Raw genomic sequence first — 19,476 nt, forward strand, 5'->3', positions numbered from 1 at the left:
ACTCCATCCCTTTTAAGGTTGATAAATGAGAATCCAGGAACCTGCTCTGCACCTCCAGCGCTGCAAGCCCTTAGGGCTCCCAGACAAACACATTTTATTTTTCCTCCTCCTTTTGCTCCTTCCCCAGTGATGGGGAAATCAGTTACTGAGGAGAGAGTGAGTTATGGCAAAATTTGACCTCTTGTGAGCTTTATTGGTGAATGTAATTTTAGCTAGAAACCTGGCCCTTTTCTTACACTCAGCCCTTTGGCCTCGAAGAGGAGGATTTACTAAACTGCTTTGGCATGGACCTCTGGCACTAAGAGTCTCTCGCAAGCAACCCACGTAGCGCATGCCTAATGAGAGGAGGAATGCTGGCTCCCTCCGTTCAATAAAGAGGATGGGATGCGATCTCCTCCTATATCTGCTTGGATTTTAATTTAAAGTATCTCACGGGGAAAGGCTACAAGTAAGGGAGTTGGGCTTGCAAGCCACTGTGTGCTCAGTGACAGCCTAGCACTCCTGGTCTGCCCTTACCTTCCTCTAAAATTAAATTGTAGCTAGGGAGTAGCAGAGCAGATGATCAGGATCACAGAGGTGAAGGAGCAGTTTCCCTGTGCTTTTTAAGGCTAGCTAGTGAAGCTCCTGATGTTCACTTCCCGTGTCTTTAGCGTTTATTTTCCTCACTCTTTCTGTGCTCACATAGAATTGTGTCTGTGTGTGGTTCTGGTTGGACTGTGCAGTGCTTTAAACTTTTTGTTTAGCTGTATAGTTATTACAGTCAGTTGTCATAAGCATTGGATGTCTATGTCCCCCGTCATTGTCAGTACTACTATTAGATCATCCTCTTAGTCCTGATAAACAAAACTGCTCAGTCCATTCCTATCCCTCCATGTGCATGTGTGGTTTCTTCCTTTACCCCCACAAAATACCCGAGTTTTTGAGGCATGGTCTTTCAGCATGGTCTTCAACCTCCTCTGTTGTCAGTGTTGTTCTGTCCTTGCTTGATTAATATTCCTTTTTAAAAAATTTATTCACTGGATTGTGATTTATTCTGTGGATTGTGATTTGACCCTTTCATTCAACACCAGTCATTTGGACAGTGTCTTTGAAATGGGACTCCAGGCTGGCTGGTGTGTAATTGATGTGATGAAGCTGTGTAAATACATGGTGCTTGCTTCTTGATGCTTTTTCTTCTATGTTTAATTGGAATTTTTAAATTGGTTAAAGTTTGCATTACGTAAGTGGGCTGCTTTGCTCCCTCAGAGGTTAGATTCTAGCAACATCAATGCTGTAACCTTCCCTGCTAGAGGGCTGCACCACATGCATAGACACTTACTTCAGCATGTAATACTTAAAAAAAAAAAAAAAAAAAAAAAAAAAAAAAAAAAAAAAACCTCGCTATGTTCAGGAAGCTACAGGGTCTTCCTCCCTTTAAGACCCTGTGCCACCTTCAGGAGTGGTTACACAGGCAGCCAGAAGAGAACCAAAGGGTTTGGAAGAGAAGAGCTCAGCTAAGTACAGTTGTGAACTCCCTGGTAACTACCTGTGGTTACAAGGCCTTTTGGATTAGCCTGCTTCCCTTGGTGCAAGATGGGAGCTGCTTGTAGATAACTGGAATGCACGAGAGCCTCCTGGTGATGTTCATGTGGAGCATCCTCCTTCCCCTCGCTTTGGGTGGCAAAGGCCACTGCTAAAAGCCTGACTCCACCTGAGTACCTGGGATGTCTCTAGTACATGTTTTCTTGCTTCCTTCTCCAGAACATGCCTGTGCTGGCAGGGAGACTCTACAGCCCTCAAATTCCCTTAGGGAGGTGCACTCTTTCCTAAGCAGGGGGGTTTTTTATCACCAAACTTTTGCCTGGTGTTGTGAGATGACAAGATACTATCTGCAGCATGCCTAGCCGCTCTGTGCAAGAAGTTTTTGTGAAATTTGGGGAACCGAAGCAAAGCTGGAATGATCTATACTAGCTGATTATATTTATTTTTAAGCAAATTAGACTTTTTCATGCCCCCTTTGGCAGTTTTCATCGTTTCCCTAGCTGCTGGCGCTCAGATTTCCTCAGTCAGACCTGCTGTGTGCACTCGTAAACTTAAGGTGACAGCCGTCTTCTTTTCACTGCAATGTTGGCTCTTTCCTTGTTTTGAAGGCAGAGTTTTTAATTTACACATTGCTGAATTACAAATCGCTTTTAATTTACACATTTTAATTTACACATTTAATTTCCACAAATGCTGAAGCACAGCATTTTGGAGATACCCTCTAAAGCTAAAACTGCTTTATCTGGAGTTGGCAAGACCCTCATTAACCCTCCTCATCTGGGGCTCTCTTCTCTTCGCTGAGAAGTAGCAGCAATGTGGAAATCAAAGTCTTTTTTAATGCCAGACAGTCTTTGCCAGGTTTCATGGATGTCACGAGTGTTTGAAGAGGTGACATGGGGAAGTATTTAAAATTGGATGGGAGAATAGATGCCTGTGTGTCTCCTCAATTTCTGTTTTAATGGTGTGTTGCTCTGAGGAGGTATTAAGGGGGGCAGGAAACTAGGCAGCATTTATAGTGTGAAAAATTTAGGCCATTGGGCAGCATTTTAGAAGGAACTCATACTGAACACAGGTTCTGGCTTTTTTTATATATTTTTTTAATTGAATTTAATGGATAAATTTCATGTCACTCTCGGGGTGAAGAAAGCTCTTCACTAATATATGAAGGATCCTGTTAGGTTCTCAGGTGTAATAGAGTGTTGGGAGATTGTGGGATTTTTTGTTTGTTTTTTATGGTGTTATTTTGAGGGGGAGAGGGAAGGTCAGGGAAATGCATCAACTTTTTTTTTTTTTCCCCCTGAAAAAAGTCTAATACCTAAACTCAAAGTGTCACTTGTGTGTTTCCTAGGATGAAGCTTTCATGCTTTCAAAACGGTTCTGGCGAATATTCGCCCTTCTGACCTGAGCGGCTCTTCTAGAAAGTGGGATTTCTCCTGGCCTTGCAGCTGCAGATGCCCAGTCAGTTCTAGTGCAGCAGATCAAAGCACACCCTGCCGTGGCTTGGCATACTTGAGACAGCAGGTAGAAGGAACAGGAGATGATAGTAGGAAGGTGTATGGCATGACTAGGTAGTGCCAACATCAGTACATTAGCTCTTAAGCTGTTGGGTTTGGTGTAGGCATTCGTTCAGAAATTATTTGGTACTTTTAGTTGTCCTTCTGATTTCATAGATTGTCCTTTTTTATTGCTTAACTCGATTGTCCAAAACTGGAGGACTGCAGGCTGTCAATGAAGATATTGACAATTATAGTGGATTTGGGGCTATTGAATTTCAGTGCAGATCCTGCTAAAAGTAGGGAACTGTCCTCTTTTCTAAGAGTTTTGCTTTCTTCTGTTCCATTTTTGTTTGGGATGAGAGCAGAAGGCTACCAGTATGAAACATGTGCCTAGTCTTGTTTTAATCAAGTTCTTGCTTCTAAGTGGAAAACCATGCAGAAGTCTGAATTGTTTCCCTGTCTCAGAACTGTGTTACAAGACTAGAATTTCTCTCGAATTACCTGAGCATTCAATAACGCCCTGTCTCAAGGCAGTGAGGTACGGTTCTGGTGAGAGACTTCTTCCCCCTCTGATGCTTTTTGTTGCAGGGGAATTTTTCATGCAATCTTTGTCTAATGAGCTCCACGCCAGTCTCTGTTTAGGAAGCCTACAAGACTTTGCAAGGGAAAGCATCAAGTGTCGCTTCTGTTTTTTTAACACTCCACATATTTGTAGCGATTCTTCTATTTCTCTCCCAAATGGATGCACATTATCCTCAGTGTTTACACTGTAAGGTTATCCCTTTAAAGAATTCCTGAGGGAAGTTCAAAAGGTTTTTTTTTCTTTTTCTTCCTTCTTTGAAAGCTTCAGTGTCTCTTTTTGTGTGTGTGTCTTACTTGAAAGAAGGGAAGGGGGGGAGAGTGAAAAAAAGTGTTTTATCTGAAAAGAATCGCATCAGCTTCGCGCTGATAGAAGCCGCTGTCATCTCTTAAACGGCTTAGCACAGTCAAAAGGCAAGAAGACTTAAAACAGTGTCTTACACAGGGATCGATGGGTGGAACACATAACTGGTAACTGCAAAAAAAAAAAAAAAAGACGGGGGGAGAGATAACGGTAATGATTGCATTGAGGGAAGCTTGAGGGAGGCTTGTTCTTTGTAACACAGCTTCAAAGGTGTCTGGAGTGGTGCCTAAGCAAACTCTGCTGTGAAGTCGCTGCCTCGGTGGGTCTAGGCAGGGAGAAGGTGGGGGGATCCTTGCACCCTTCTCTCTCTTAGCAGATGGGACAAAGTTGATTAGCAAATGTCAGGTTAGCAGCTCCCTTCTGCCGCCTCGCCTCTGCGGAGGGATTTCTGCTGGCAAGTCTCTTGCCGTTCCTTGTGGGAAAACTGTTTGGCCAGGAGCGGGGAAGGAGGGGAGCGGTTGGGGGACACGGGGGGACAGGATGTCAGTTTATCGATCGCACCTCAGCGAGGAGAGCTGCGGGCGCAGCGCTCTGAGCACGAGCGGCAGCGTGCTTAATGTGATTGAAAGGCAGTTAAAATGGCGGTGACCTTTTCAGGGGGAATTAGATTGCCTGCCAAGAGTGGTTAGAGGGAGTGATAACGCCAGCTTGAGGAAGCTGTCCAGTCTGCTTCGAAGGGAGAGAGACGGAGACGCGGAAAGCCAGCCAGCAGCAAGTACCATTTAAGCGGCGAGCGGCGCGGGCTGACAGAGCGGAGGTTGCTGTCCCCTCCGGAGCTGGATGGCCGGGAGGGGGGCCGCCAAGCTCTCTCCACCCGTGTGGCCATCCCCTTCCCCATCTCCCCCACCAAAAAGCCTCCTCTGGGCACAGTAGCAAGGCATTCACCGGGGCTCCCGTGGGCTGCTCTGCCTTCAGCAGGTCAGTTGCCTGGAAAACAGCATAGAAGAGGGGAAGGCTTTGAGCGCGTTAACATGCTAAGCAGGGCCTTTCCAGGCGAGGATGCTTTCTAAGAAAGATCGAGGTGGCAGAGATCTGACTGAGATGGATTGTGAGACTCTTGAAGCAACAACACGCAGGAATTACGTAAACTCAAATTTCTTCTATTTCTCCAGGCTGCTCCCCTCCTAAGATAGCCCAGAGCTTGTACACATTTGTGTCCTTAGCGCGGGAAGGGAATAGCACCAGTTAGCATGTGCAAAGAGCGACTCGGTAAAACCTTAAAAGCTGTAACAGAGTCATCCCAAGGTGCCCATTTGCATTGGATCTCATGTCATGTGCAATTAGGACAGCTGCTTGGAAAGGGGGACTTTATTAAAATGTCTGAAAGTTTGCAGCAGATGGCTGCAGTCCCGCTGCCAGCTTTCTATCTCTGCAGAAGCAAGAAGCAGTTCAGTGTGAGCAGGAAATGTTGCAGTCCAACCTCCTTCCAGCCTAGGTCAGCTTGGCCAAGCTGCATGCTCTTCCTGTCTGTGCTCCTTCTAAATAGCCTTAATAGTGGAAGCGTACTCACAAGCATGAGGTCCTATCTTCTGAAACTAAGTAGGTGCTTCTCAATTTTCTCTGCAGCACAGACACTTTTCACTTGGGTTTGGTAACTACTCTGGTGGCTACCTTGGTGCATTTACAGAAGCTACCTGGGGGCTCCAACAGAAGATTTTCAGTTGCACTTCTTGGTGTCTTTTATGAATGTTAAACTGCATAGCATAACCTCACAAAAGGCTTGTTTGGTGTGTATGTGGGGAAAGTGAAGCACAGAAAAACAGCTTTCCAGCATTGTAATTTCGTTGGGAAAGCTGGTGTAGAGCCTAAATTTCTTCTTCTAGAAGCCCAGCTCGTAGTCAGCTGTGCCCTCTTCCTGATGGAGTATAACTGGGTGAGCACGAAAGCTTCTCAAGACCGTGAGGTCTGACATCTTTTTGTGGCAGAAGGTTAAAGTAGCATTTAAGGTTGTACTGAAAAGAGGGGATAAACTGATCCACTGAAATTTGGCGGAAGTATTTCTACAGAGCTGTAGGTGTGACTTCTAAGAGACTATGCAGGAAATGAAAGCTCTCGCTGGCATATAATGTATAAATCGCAGTAACAATGGATAAATTGCAGCATTTTAAATATAAATTATATAAGTTTATATATTTAAAAATAAACTATATAATTGTATTAAATTATATAATTGTATTTTTCAGATGCTTATTTTATGGCTTGTCTCTTCTTTAGAGGGCCTCCAAGTCCCAAAACACTCATATGCCTTACCTCAGCCCTTGTGTAAAATGGTGGTAATCCTTCTGTTGCTGAAGGGACTGTACCTTGTACTTGTATCCCAAGCATTCCTAAATGTTTGCACCTCTCCACTTAGAAGCAAGTACTTCCTCATAAGGTTGTACTTGACCTAAAAATGCTGGGAGACTTGTTTACAAGTAATGTAATATATAGTAGGTGAATGGGCTATAGCTGTCCCCATAGGCTGAATTCCTCATTGTCTAGAAGTTGCAGGATTCTGTGGCTAATAAATGTCTTTTTGATATTATGTTACGCATTAATATCAAAAACTGACTTTAATGAGCAGGACAAGCAAATGAGAATAGTATATGACTTAAAAAAAAAAAAAAAAAAAAAAAAAAAGTAGAAATCCTAACTTATACATAAAGGCTGTCACTGATTAATTGATACTTTCTATCATGTGTTTTTAATATTTGTTTAACACTTCAAGCAACAGTGGTGTTTTCTTTTTGTAACGCAAGGTATAATTATTGGGACTCCCATCAGGTTAAAAGCACTAACTTTAATAAAAAAAAAAAAAAAAAAAGAATTCCCCCAATAACTCAGTCTTTATGGACATTAAAAATCAAAATTGTTAATATATTTTTGAGGCTTTCTGATTTAACACATTTAAAAATCTAAGAACATAAATTTCATACTCAAAAGTACCAGGAAGATTTAGCTGAAAGGAGCATAGTCACCTGAATCTTGATTTATGTAACACTGACAGTCACTCTAACCAGAAAAAGACTTTGTGTAGGAAGAAGGAGGATTCTCTCCATTTGACAGTATTATGTATAGTTCTTGGGGAGGTAGAAGAAGCCTCTGTCACCCAGCAACAGAAGAAGGAGAAAAAAATTAATTAAAAAGAAAACATAAAATGCAGTTGTAAACCCATGAAAATTGGCAGGGGGAGTAAGGGAGCAAGTAGAGCACCCAAAACTACTCAGTTTTTTTGAAATTGACTGGATTTCAAGTTGACAGATCCCTTTAAACTTTCAATTTTCCTAAATCTCAGACGTGTACTATGATATCTTCCAGTCCCATCTGCCGCACTTGCTGAGTTGCTCTCTCCAATCCATTTTTCTAGTGCTCTTTCTGCTTTGGTTTTGAAAGTCCCAGGCTTTAAGACAGTCATTTGACATTATTTCTTTTTTTTTCCACCCTCCAAGCATCTGCAGTTCTACAACTGCAACCTGGCTCTTGGCGACTCAGGTCAAACTTCAGCCTTAAGCACCAAGCTCTTGATTGACATGATTTTAATAGCATTTTAGAATACAGTTGTTAAGTCAGGGGCAGCGAGATTTTTCTAAAGGAAAAGGGAGCCCGGGTCTCAATGGCTTTAAACAGCTCCGGTCTCCGCGTGTCGCCTCTTGCGCTCGCCGGTGAAACGCATTATCGAGTAGCGCCCGGAAAGTGGCTAACTGCGTTTGACACACGCCAACTCCCTGCCTCCACACTGGATAATTGCATTGTCAACTGTTCAGCAAAGTGGCAGGTGACACTGCAGCCGGATTGATTGTCCTCGTATGGAGGCTCCGAAGACTGTCAGCTACCCAATCGATAGAGTTTACACAAGACACCGTGGCTGCATCTGTAACTAATTTCAGTTTGAAACTCGCAGGATGCGGCGGCCTCCGCTTCCTGGCTTGTGCTCTCACTGGCTTGCATCCTTTCCCTGGGCTCGAAAGTTGCTTCCCTGCTGCAAGCACAGCTCTATTTCTTGTTTTGGAGCTGGAAGTGCAGAAATCAATGGTGTGTTCTGTGGTTTCAGAGTTGAGGGCATTGCAGCACATGGCTAACTAGCAGCTCCAGTTTTGCAATCGATAGGCTGATCAATTCATTAAATTAACACTGATTTTTTTTCTTTCTTCTTTCCAGCCTAGAGAAGAATTAGTTTGGGAAGAACATATGGGTTTGGCCTGTGCAATTTAGGCTTTGGATTTTTTTCGCTGGTTGACTCTCTCTCTGTCCCCCACAGATACAATCTCTGCGCTCATCGTTATTTAAAGCAAACGGCACCAGGGTCGGCCCGTTCTAAGCCCGGGTGCTGCTTTCAGCTCTGCGCCAGCCCTGCTGCTTCATGCTTGGCTGCCTTAGAAAAGTCGTCCTCCGAGCTCTGCTGTGCTGCTTTATTATTGGCAAAGTTGCGACATTCCTGTGATCCCTGTCAGTGGTGCTTATTGATCCGGTGATGTGAATCTGCTTAGTGATTCAAGATTACTTTAATTCTCCCTCTTCCTTTTTGTTTGTTTCCACCCTCTCCCCAGGGGAACAAAAGCTTTCAGATCCACCTTCCTCTGACAGTGGAAAACGAGCATAGCTGCAAAGGCTGTGGCTGTGCTGCCACGTTTGTACTTCAGCCTTTGAGGCAGATGTGAGACTGCTCTCACCTTCGTGCAGCTCGTGGCTGTGAAGCTCTAGGAGGAACTGTGCGTGAATGGCCAAACTGTATCACCCCTTTGGGTTCAAGGGCATTTTCCTCTCTGCAGCCAAGATCTGCACCTGATGCACTAGAGAGAGGCATGAAGGATACCCCAGGAATATTCCTAGCCAGTTCCTTGCTGCTTTGAGGGGTGGGGAAGCCTCTTCCCTGAGCCTTGCTGCTGCTCCCTGCTATCCTAGGTCCATGGAGCTTGCCTGCCCTTTGTTCAGCATGTGGCTGCCAGATGATGTTAATGGTCATAAAATTATATGGCCCTTTCTTTAAAGGCAGCTGTTTCTCCGCTCCGTTAGCGAAGATCCCTGCAAGCATCCAAGATGTTGGTGAGCAGTCAGGTTGCTGGCAGCTTGTTTGTGCCTCTGTGGGAGCTAATAGACAACGTCAGACTGACGCATCTGCTATTTCAGGTGTTCCATGTAATGACACAGTTGGGTGTCGGTTTTCCAGGTAAATCACTATTTCACTTGAAATGGATCTGGCTCCAGAGAAACAAAACCCCTGTCCTGGAAGCAGCATTTCATAGGTGCTGAATGTAAATTTTTTCATGCAAGAGGCTGTGAAAGTCGCTGTTAGAATTCTTCTATATCATATGAGTTGGAGAAGAAGGAACAGTTTGCAGAAACATGGCTGCAGAAATGTTAAGAATCTGGAGGAAGACCACAGTTTGGGATGGCCTCATTCTCAGCTTTCCTCTTATTTTCAATGATCCCTAATGGCTTGTGCTTTCTTCCCAAATCACCTTTTAAAATTAGACAGCGTCCATGCCATCTTGTCATCTTGGTATCAGTTTGGGATCCTTTAGCACCTGATGAAATAACCTCAGTATAGAGCCATTCTCAGGAAGTGCATGGGGTCTGGCCGCATGTCTGTGTAAACTACTTTTATTGCCCTCATTGCTTTCACTCTCCGAGAAGCCAACAAGTGTCATTTCGTTAAGAAAACAGTGTGCTAGAAAGGGAGGTTTTGCAGGAGGGGGTTATTGCAGTGACAGTTATTGCAGTTATTAGGAAGGGCAACAGTTCTGGTGATTTACAGGAACTTTATTTTCTTCCTTCCTGAATATGTGTAAATTACCTGTGAGCAATGTGAAAGCCTCTTCCCAGCTTCTTTCCAGAGCCTGGGAAAGCTGCATGCCCCTCAGGTGGATTTGGAGTTAGACCCACTTACACAACTTCTAGTAGAAATCCAGAATTGTGGGTTCCTGTGACAGATTCAAATATTCCTTTTTTAGGGGACAAATAGGAGAAACACTAAGTAGGTGAATTTGATTCTCTGTATGAGCAGCATCTAGTCGCTGCAGCCATAATGGTGGCACAAATAACAGTGATGTTTTAGTTGTACAAGCAGCTAACAGAGCTGCCAGCACCTGAAGCTGCACATGTTGTCACTTGGACCATCTGCCACTGAGCATGATGGAGAAAGGGAGGGACTTGAATGTGAGGCCCTTTTATCTGTTCTGTTCTCTGAATCTGCTTATATATCATGTTAATGACTGCAGATCTTAGCTTGAGCTGCCATTCACTTAAGATATGTTGAGATGACCTGTCATCTGGAGGGTTGCACAAGGAAGTGAGATTTGAGAAGCAGTGCAGAGGTCAGAGAGGATGCTTAGGCATAGGGGACAGCTTAGGAGAAAGCAAAGTGCTCTGAGAACTTACACAAAGGGGAAGAAAAGGATTTCTGATGAGATTTATCTCCAGCCATTATTAATCTGTACATGGAAGAAAATGGGAAGTGTTATCCAGTCTCCTTCAAGCTCAGCTGATTCCTGTAACCTGTCAGTGCCTGCAGCCTGGCGGTAGCTGAGAGGCATTTTTTTTTTCCTTTCCCTTTTCAAAGCTGTGCATCTGTATTTCAGAAGAACTGTTGCTTGTGTAGAGTACCAGACTGTTCAGGAACTAGCTTGAATTGGTGCTCTGAGGCCAGCCCAAGCAGAGCTGTGTACACAGCACTGGAGGGTCGTGGGCACTCTGCGTAAGTGATCTTGATAGGTACATTCTGATTGATGGGGGAGTTTGTCTCCCAAACTGTCACAGGGTTTATAGAGGTGCCACTCAATACCAGTGCTGGAATTGCTTGTCAGAGCACCTGGCTGCAAGAGCAATGGGGATTGGAGACAGAGCTGTAACTTTGCTTTTTCTCTGCTTAATGGCCCCTGCGTCTGACCTGCCTGCTCACTCCTGTTTGTCTGGACCTGAAGGAGGCAGCTGTGATTAAGACTGTCAGAGAATTGTGCAGCTTTAGCATTGGGAGGACTAATTGTATTGGGATTGGCAACATATGACAGTTGCAGTTGCCTCCAACCAAATGCATGATAAGAACAACAACAAAAAAAGCTTCAGCAAGCAAAGAGAAAGGAATGAGAGAATCTGCATTTTCTGAAAGTTCTATCTGAAAGTGGCATTTTCAAATACAAGTGTGGAATTATGTTCTTTAGGCCTCAGGTGACTCTTCTTGTAAGATTTGCTGCTGCATCTGTGAATAACAGCTTCAGGATCATGTCTCTTGTGAATTCCCAGGTCAAACTTGCAACTTAACATTCAGTTGTTGGATTTGACTTTATTAACGCATTGGGATAAAGTTCTAGACCTGAGCATTGACCTCTGGAGAGCGGCATTGGTTTTAGTGGTCTACTCTGGGCAGCACTGCTGATGGCAGTGAATTACTGCGTGGCCTTCAGAGTGCTGAACCTGCCAGAGAAACCTGTCCGCTGCTCCCAGAGCACTCGACTGAACTGCAGATCACCTGGGACTCATAGTAGGATCTTCTGGAGACTCCCATTCTCCCCTAATAGTTCTGCAGCAGAGGTGCCACCGCGAGACACGTTTTATCCACACAGTACCTACTGTGCTGCATTTCACACTTTGCTTCTGGATGGCAGCCTATGCCATAGGCAGGAGGTGGAAGTTTGGAGCCTTCTTTGCACTTGGGCTAAGTTGGTGAGAAGCAGGTGTGATCCCGTCAGGCCTTCCTTGCATTTAGTGGCCCTCTTAATCCATTTATAACAACACTTGTCCAGAAATCTGGTTTTGAATGAGCCTGAGAGGAATGAATAATGTCAAGCAGTTCAGATGTCAAATATTTGAACAGCTGCCTGGCTGTTTTCACTGGCTTTGTGCAGGAAAGCAACACCAGGAAGTTAGACAAGGAAAGCCAGGTTGAAACGCTGGCACCAAACCACAGCCCCTCAGAAGTGACCTTAAAACCCATCCGTGCTGCAGATGAAACGGTGCTGGAGGCAGCTGCGGCGGGCGGCTCGTTCGACAGGCTGCCTCTCGCCTCAGCTTTGCATCCTTTCCTTCGGTGTTCTCTTTAAGGCAGCGGCAGTACTGGGATTTATAAATCTTTTGATACACATTGGGAACATATTTGTGGCCTGGGGATCCACCTATCTGATTAGGAAAGAAATTTGCCCTCTGCAGCATATCTCAACCTGTAAAATCCATATCCCCTCCTCTCTGTTTGGAAAGCTACTGCATCAGGTCGTTCTAGTGTGTATCTGGCATCATAACGTATACCGACTGTCCAAACTCTTCCTCTGTGCATTCAGGGATGCTGCTCTTCTGGGAGTGCAGTCGTTCCTACTGCTGTGTTAAGTTCTGCAAAAGGGCTGCAATAGTATTATCGTTATAGATTTAAAGGGGATTTTCTCAAGTACAAAGATCTTGAGAGCAAGGACGTGAGGATTCTGAAGTCAAAGTGCCTTGATATTTGTGAATTGTATCGTAGTAAGCAGATTTGCTGTTCTTAAGCTCTGACCATAAACCACTAGTTGGCTTGAGTGTCTTAGAAGGAAAATTGATGGAAAGGTGCATGTTTGCTGTGTGCTTGGCATCCTTGCAGACAGAGGGATGCAGGGAGCGATCCCATTTACATTCACTCTTTTGACCTCTTGCTCCCTGCAGACGCTCGTTCCAAGTATTCATTATCTGGCTCACATTCAGATCACCTATGGGACTGGCCAAGGCACAGCTCCAGCTTTGCATGATTTGTGTTTCCCACATCTTCAAAAGAAAAATGAAGACCCGGGTGTCCAAAGTTTATGGCCTTTGAGAAGTGATGGGCTAAAGTAATGCCAGGTTCAGAGGATGGTGTTACTGCAGGTTAAACGCCCTGCCTGTAAATTACTACTCCATTGCCCACTGTGACTTCTCAAGCAGCTTTGAAAGACTATCCAGCTTCTCTGACAGGTCTCTCTTAGTACTCTAAATCTTCTCCCAAACATTGTGATGAACTGAAGGATTCAAGATTTACTGGATAAGCCATTGCAGCAGGAGAAGGCAGCTTGTGACATATGTTGGCTGGCAGCATGCAGCCAGTACATGAAACACTTTATATGGGGTCTGATAGAAGAAGGTTGCCCTGAAGATACTGCGGAGTTGACCTATGAGTATGACTCCTGTTCTACCTGAAGCAGAAGGTAGATGCTGCATTGTCAGTGCTAGTTTTGTTAGCTCCAGTAAGAATTAAGGCTGGCAGTTACATCGAAGTAAAAGGTAGTTTATGCTTCTAGGAAAGGTTAGTCTTAAATTCATTGTCATGCTATGGTTATCACTCGTTGAGGATCTTCTTTGTATTCATAGAAGAGAAATATCAAATCCATATAAACAAATTTTATTGGGGACTTAATGAATCAGGGAGCTCATCCATTCCTAGAGAGCAGCAGTAAAGAGCTGTTTCCCTGTATTGTCCTTGGAAATGAGGCCTTCAGCTTGCCCTGCTCTCAGCACAGGTGCAGACTGCTAGAAATACAGCTCACTTCTGTGCTGGAAAAGCACAAGTCTGCTGGCAGCACAAGCTTGTGGATATGTTAGTGAGAGGCAGAATGTTCCTGTGGCTTTCTCTTAGTGCCAGTAGTGGGATTTTTGTGTTACTCATTTCTGTGAAAAGTCATAGTCATTGTCTTCTCTGTATTGCTTTACTATTTTCTGTTTTTGAGAGAGATGCTTCTGCTTTCATATAATTTTGTGTGGAAAGGAGAAAGACAAGAAGGTTTCGTTTTCAGTGTTAGGGGGCATTTTAGAACATAAAATCCAGGACGATGGAGCATTTCTGTGAGCATCCTTTGTACAGTCTTTGGAACCTAGTCCTTTTGCAGTCTTCGGAGCAGGTACCTTCTGTTAGTCTGTTATAAGTAAAGGGCAGCCTGCAGACCTGTGCTGCACATTGTCCTCAGAAGGTCTCCTTCCCTTGGACTCCGATTCAAAAACTTAATCCACACGTTTTATCTCTTCCAGGTTCTGGGTTTATCATGTGCAGCGGCAAGGAGAATCCAGACAGTGACGCTGACCTGGATGTGGATGGGGACGACACACTTGAATACGGGAAACCACAGTATCGTTTTTGAAAGGCTCTTGCTGAGAGGGAGTTTAGAGGTGCATGTTGTGCTTCAGCTAGCTCTGATACAGCACAGGGTAATGTTGGCTGGTCTGTGCCCAGCCCTACTGGAAATGGCAGCACCTTCCATGGTCACCCTGTTATATGAGCTAGGAGGGATTCTCAGATACTCCATTTGACATTCTTCTGTTCACACAATGCTGCTTCAGACCCAGATGGTGAAAGGTGTAGGAAATGTTGCATGAGGTAAAGTTACACTGTTTCTCTACGGAGTAATTCATAAGCTGTTCTCGTTACCAGTGATGTCTCCAACCATGCTTTCCTTTACACAGATTGTTTTGTTTGTTTGTTTTTTTGTTTGTTTCCCTTTTTTGTTTTTTCTGCTTCACTGGTAAGAATTTAGTCTCTGTTCTACAAGTCATGTGGTTTTCTGACCCCTTTATTTTCAGAGCTTTTGTGCAGTTTAAAGCACTGTTCATCTGTCACTGTTACTGAGAGCCTGCATTTTTGTTCCTTTCATTGGTCAGAGCATGGGCAGAACCATCAAAAAAGGCACTTTACTGGAATTCCTCCATCCAAGAGCCAGACCATTTTGACAAAGCTCTAGGAGAGCTGTGGCAAGCTTTCTCTGCCCGACAGCAGCAGTGCGGCCACCAAGGGGGGAGTCCTACGAGGATATTAGACAGGTGTAGACTCGTTAGCTGTGATGTGAAAGAATGTATAGCTCTAGAATGGGATTTTATTGAAATCTGTACCACATTTTCAGGGCGAAGACCCAATCATTCTCTGGTAAAAGATCTCTGTAGCTCAAATAGAAATAGTGGACTTAATGTGAGTACCCCTTGCAAAGACCGGAGAATTGTTTCTCCTTCTAAGAGCTATGCCTTCACGTTGCAGTCAAAGGACCCGTCTGTATCCCTTAACGTAGAACAGCATTTTGATCCGTTATTTAAAAGCATGTCCCTCTGGATACCAGCCGCTCTTCTTTGCGGTGTTCCCCTTGGAATGAATTTGCTCTGTATGCCAGATAGTGTCCCAACCACCTCAGAAGCAGAGTGCCTGCCCACTGTCTGCTGCCAGGCTGTGTGCTCCTTAACCCTTGTGCTCAGGTACACCGAGGCAGACGTTATCCCTTGCACTGGGGAAGAGCCAGGTGAAGCCAAAGAGAGGGAGGCGCTCCGCGGTGCTGTGTTAAAGTAAGTGCTCTGCCTTTCTGATTTACTTCCGTTTTACTTGGGGGATCTGAATTGGTGGAAAATGTCTGTTCCTTTTTAAGTGCAAGAGTCACAGCAAGGAAGGCTTGCCAAGAAGCAGTGTGTAACAGGGCTGAATTTCTCCTTGTGCAGCCTCTTTGTAAAAGCCTCCCTGCACATTCTCCATCACCTTGACCACACTGGTGGCCAGCCAGCACTCTTTTCTCCCAGAGCAGTGCTAGACAGAAGCTGTATTCTGCCCAAGGAGAATCTGTGCTGCACTAGGCCTTTAGGCTTTACCATGTTCCCAGATGAAACGTGGCCTTTAATAAAAGCAGATATAACGTGATGCCATCTGAATCTTGTTCAGTCTATTAGAAGTCTGACTCCTCGGGTGTGACTTGGCCACATCCCACTACGTTCTGAGGCACAGACAAACGGTTCCCTGTGTAGTCAGGTCCAGGGCACAAGCAACCTGGGCAGGATGTGTGTGCTGCCCACATACCTGAGGCAGAGTGTAGGCAGCCATGCGCAGGGCAGTTGGGAAAGCATTTCAGGCAAATCAAGTGAGTCTTAACAGAGGACTAGAATTGCTTTCCAAGCCCTCTGCCCTGCATAAAGCAGGGTTTAAATTAGCCCCCTATCTCTTGGACTGAGTGATCCTGTGAGATCAAGGTTGAAGTGATTGATAGAGCAGTGAAATGAAATTTTCTTACTTCTTAGCCTGTCACAAACACTAGTTCAAAATTAAGTTCCACTCCATAGAAGTGTGAGATTTGCCACACAGGATCCAAACCACTGATCCATTCAATACTTTGCTAACATTGCTAGTCCACAGGCAGTGTCTCAAAAATGCCGAAGCTGCTTCACGTCCAGGAAAGCAGGATTGTAGCAGAAGGATGTTCAGCCATCCCGTGTTAATGGCTATGGACACTTAGTGCTTGGTGAGATGGCTGAGGACTGGAGGCTGGGAGACCTGGTCCGTTTATATAACTCTCACACTAAAATGTTTTGCTGTCTGGACAGAGTGCTTGCATGTGGCTTGAACTCATTTGCCCATCTCTAAAACAGGAGTTATGATGTTGTTCGTAAAGTACTATGAAATTCTGTCAAGCTTCTATAGAAGTACAGCAGGTTTAGCTGACAGCCTGAAGCACGAGCCTGGATTATCATGTGAGTGTTACTCAGCTCTCAGAGCTAAAGTGTTTCATATTCACAAGTATCCAGGTTGTTCAGAAGATTCTTTTCCTGCCTCCATTACAGACTTGTAAGTGAATGGACAGGGCCTTAAGTTCACTGCACTTCAGTGCTGTTCTTCAACTGAAGTAATAAAGAATAGGACCTATGATGTGCAGTTATTCTGCAGAAACTGCTATGAGACAGACATTCTGTTCACCAGTAAGGTTTTCATTCTTGAAATCACAGCTTCAGAATGAGCCTTAAGTCACAGACAGGCACCATTTGAATCCCAAGTCTTCACGCAGCGTGACATCCCCCATGTGATTTAGCAGGGGTCACAGCTAGAAGAGCAGGCTGTGAGTATATTGGTGTACGCAGCACAGAAACACCTTCTGCAGTGGACCAGTTGCTCACATTTCGTGTTTTGGCTGATGGACAGAGGTATTGAGAAAGATGTGGTGTGTAGACTTCTTTCAAGCAGAGAAGTTTTCCATATCCAACTTTCAGCATTCTGCCCTTTTCTCTTTTAGTGGTGGCACACCCAGTACTCGAATAACGCCGGAGTTTTCTAAATGGGCCAGTGACGGTGAGTGTTACACGTGTGAATTATTCATCCACATGCTACAGGAGGGCAGGTAGACGTTCCGTATCTTCTGACTGCCCATACAGTGGTTGAAAATGGTAGTTGCAAGGGTACTTGTGCAGTACCTGCAAATGTATATTACAGACTTGTACATGATTAGAAGTGTTTTTTTACAGAAGCTGCAGAACCTTTACAGTGCAGCCAACTGAATGCAAGGGTATTTGGGAGAGATCCCAGAAATGCAACACACTGAATTCTGCACCTCTTCGTGCAAATTGATACTCACCTCTTATTAGACACACTAAGATAGGATTTAAGGGGCATACAAGGCTAGTGTCAAGATCAAGCCTCTAGTCACCTGTTTTGCAGTCCAGTATTTGACTCAAGAACTCACATATGTTTTGTGAATAGCATTACCTGTGTAATAATCTGCATTCAAACAGTGCTGGTGACTGCTTGGCGCAGCATGTTTGGCTAATTCCAGCCAGGAATTAGCTAACAGTGCAGCTCATCTCTGGAGAGGAGCTCTCTGAGCTGTAGCTGGACACACTGAAAAGGCATCTGAGCAGTACCTGGTGCAGGAGTAAGAGGTAGGGATTGCACTGACCTGCTGTCTTGTCACTGAAAGACAAGCTGCTGTTTCACAGAAGGACACGTCAGAGCTTGACTCTGGTGGAACTGTTCAGCTGCTGGGGGTTGGAAATACATAGGCGCCAGTTGCTTTTTTCCAGTCAGTTTCTTAGAGTCTTCCCTTCTTTAAAAGGGAATTGTAGAGACTTGCCACAATCTGATATATAGGTCTTCTCCTTGCTACCATCTGTGTGTCACGAGAAGCCTATAGCTCTAAAGCCTGCACATTTAGATCAGAAACTCTGGGATCAGTCCTACCTAGTGATCCATAGTGGAGATGACAGAGCTGATGAGTAGGTGTGAAATTGTACCTTTGCTTGCATTATTTGAAAGCTCATAGAATTCACTGGTATTTTTTAAACCTATATAAGTGCTGCTTTGTTTTATTTAATGCCAGTAGCACTGGAAGTGTAAGCAGCAATGCTGTGGAAATATGACAATAATAAAAACTGGCACTTTCCAGCTGTAGATGCCAAATCTATTTCCAGAGCTGGGCAGTGCAGTTCCAGCTCCCCTAGGAAGGGAAGTGAAGCTCAGCGACCTGAAGAGCCTTGTCCCAATGATTCTGTTCCCTGTTCTGTTACTGTAATGCTTTGGGCATTTGATTTCCAGCCTTGGAAGTACCTATGAAACATAACTGCTTGCCAGTGAGAAGGGGGGGAGAGACAGGGGTGGGAGCAGTTTTGCCAGGGGCATGATCATTAAGTGAAGAGCATAAGATGTCTATCACAGCCGTTTTCTTCTATGGGGTAGGGAATCACATTTATTTCCTATGATGTAGGATCCCTTGCTTGTAGGTGTGTTCTGCCTCAGTAACTACAGTCACAGAGGTGATGAAGCAGCAGCCCTGATGGCACCTCCTATAAGCCTGCCTTTTCTTTGTGTCTTTTACCTAAAGCAGCAGTGCTGAACCTATAGCCCAGGGGCTGACCTGCAGGCCAGTTCATGTGGCTCATTTCTTACTGTCACCTTTCCTGTGGGCTCACATCCCCTCCAGCACTAGGGAATGCCGGTGGAGAAAAAAGCTCGGAGCAGACTGTTCCTATCGGTACTGCATGCATCTTTCTCCCTGCCTGTGTCTGAGGGATCTCAGAAAAAGGCAACAGCCGAGAGCAGGCTGTTGGCTGGTGGATTTGCTCCAGATTCACCTTTGCAGAAATATATTCTGTCATGGCAGCTGCATCAAACCTTTCTGAATTAAATCCTAGCTTAACTGGCAAATCCGCGATCTTCAAACTGTCTGAAGTAAGGAGAGGTTGGGGATTGCATCTTCAGCCCTGAACCATAGAAGTGTGCTATCCAGAGAGAAGGGTTTCAGCCAAACAGGGACACATACTGTCCATCTCTTCTCTCTCTGACATAAAAATGACTCACCAGGGTCCTCTGCTTACACACCTGTAACTCGCTCCAACTACATAATTTAAATGCTCAGTTGTTCTTTTACTAATGTTGTTGTTCTCCCCTCAACAGAAATGCCCTCAACGAGTAATGGTGAGAGCAGTAAACAGGAGACCATGCAGAAGACCTGTAAGAACAGTGACATTGAGAAGTGAGTGCAAATTGGATAGCTTTCCTTTTTTCTGTTTTAGGGACCTTAGTGGCCTATCTGGAGCTCCAAGAAGCAGTGCTGTTCTGAGGGTATCCTGAGGGGAAAAAAAAATGGCTTGTGGAGCTGTACTCGCAGTTCTTGATTGTTCCTGCAAAACATAAGCTGTAAATGTATCCATGTGATCGTCCTTTTACTGGAGAAATGACTTCATTATTGTGCCTTGGGTCTTGAGAGCAGTTTCCCACATTGCCTCAAGTCTGTTTTTGCCTTGTATGTTCCATGAAGGCTGCATGTTCCAGCCTTCATTTCTCTGGACAGGCGGATTCTGGCAGTTGCATAACTTGCC

General features: G+C 44.7%; 1 protein-coding gene across 6 annotated transcripts in view; it reads left to right on the forward strand.

Moving 5' to 3' along the window:
• Nucleotides 1–19,476, forward strand: part of RNF220 (ring finger protein 220) — a 204,828-nt gene that overhangs the window by 161,866 nt on the left and 23,486 nt on the right. For all 6 annotated transcript variants that reach the window (XM_088526134.1, XM_088526133.1, XM_088526136.1 and 3 more), the window contains 4 exons: nt 13,897–13,993; nt 15,106–15,192; nt 16,899–16,954; nt 19,052–19,130. In XM_088526134.1, the coding sequence (XP_088382260.1) occupies nt 13,897–13,993; nt 15,106–15,192; nt 16,899–16,954; nt 19,052–19,130 (319 nt within the window). The remainder of the gene's footprint in view (nt 1–13,896; nt 13,994–15,105; nt 15,193–16,898; nt 16,955–19,051; nt 19,131–19,476) is intronic.

This window comes from Tinamus guttatus, unplaced genomic scaffold, assembly GCF_059628265.1.
Source record: "Tinamus guttatus ecotype Peru unplaced genomic scaffold, ASM5962826v1 Tinamus_guttatus_pri_ptg000242l, whole genome shotgun sequence".
In the NCBI taxonomy this organism is placed as follows: Eukaryota; Metazoa; Chordata; class Aves; order Tinamiformes; family Tinamidae; genus Tinamus; species Tinamus guttatus.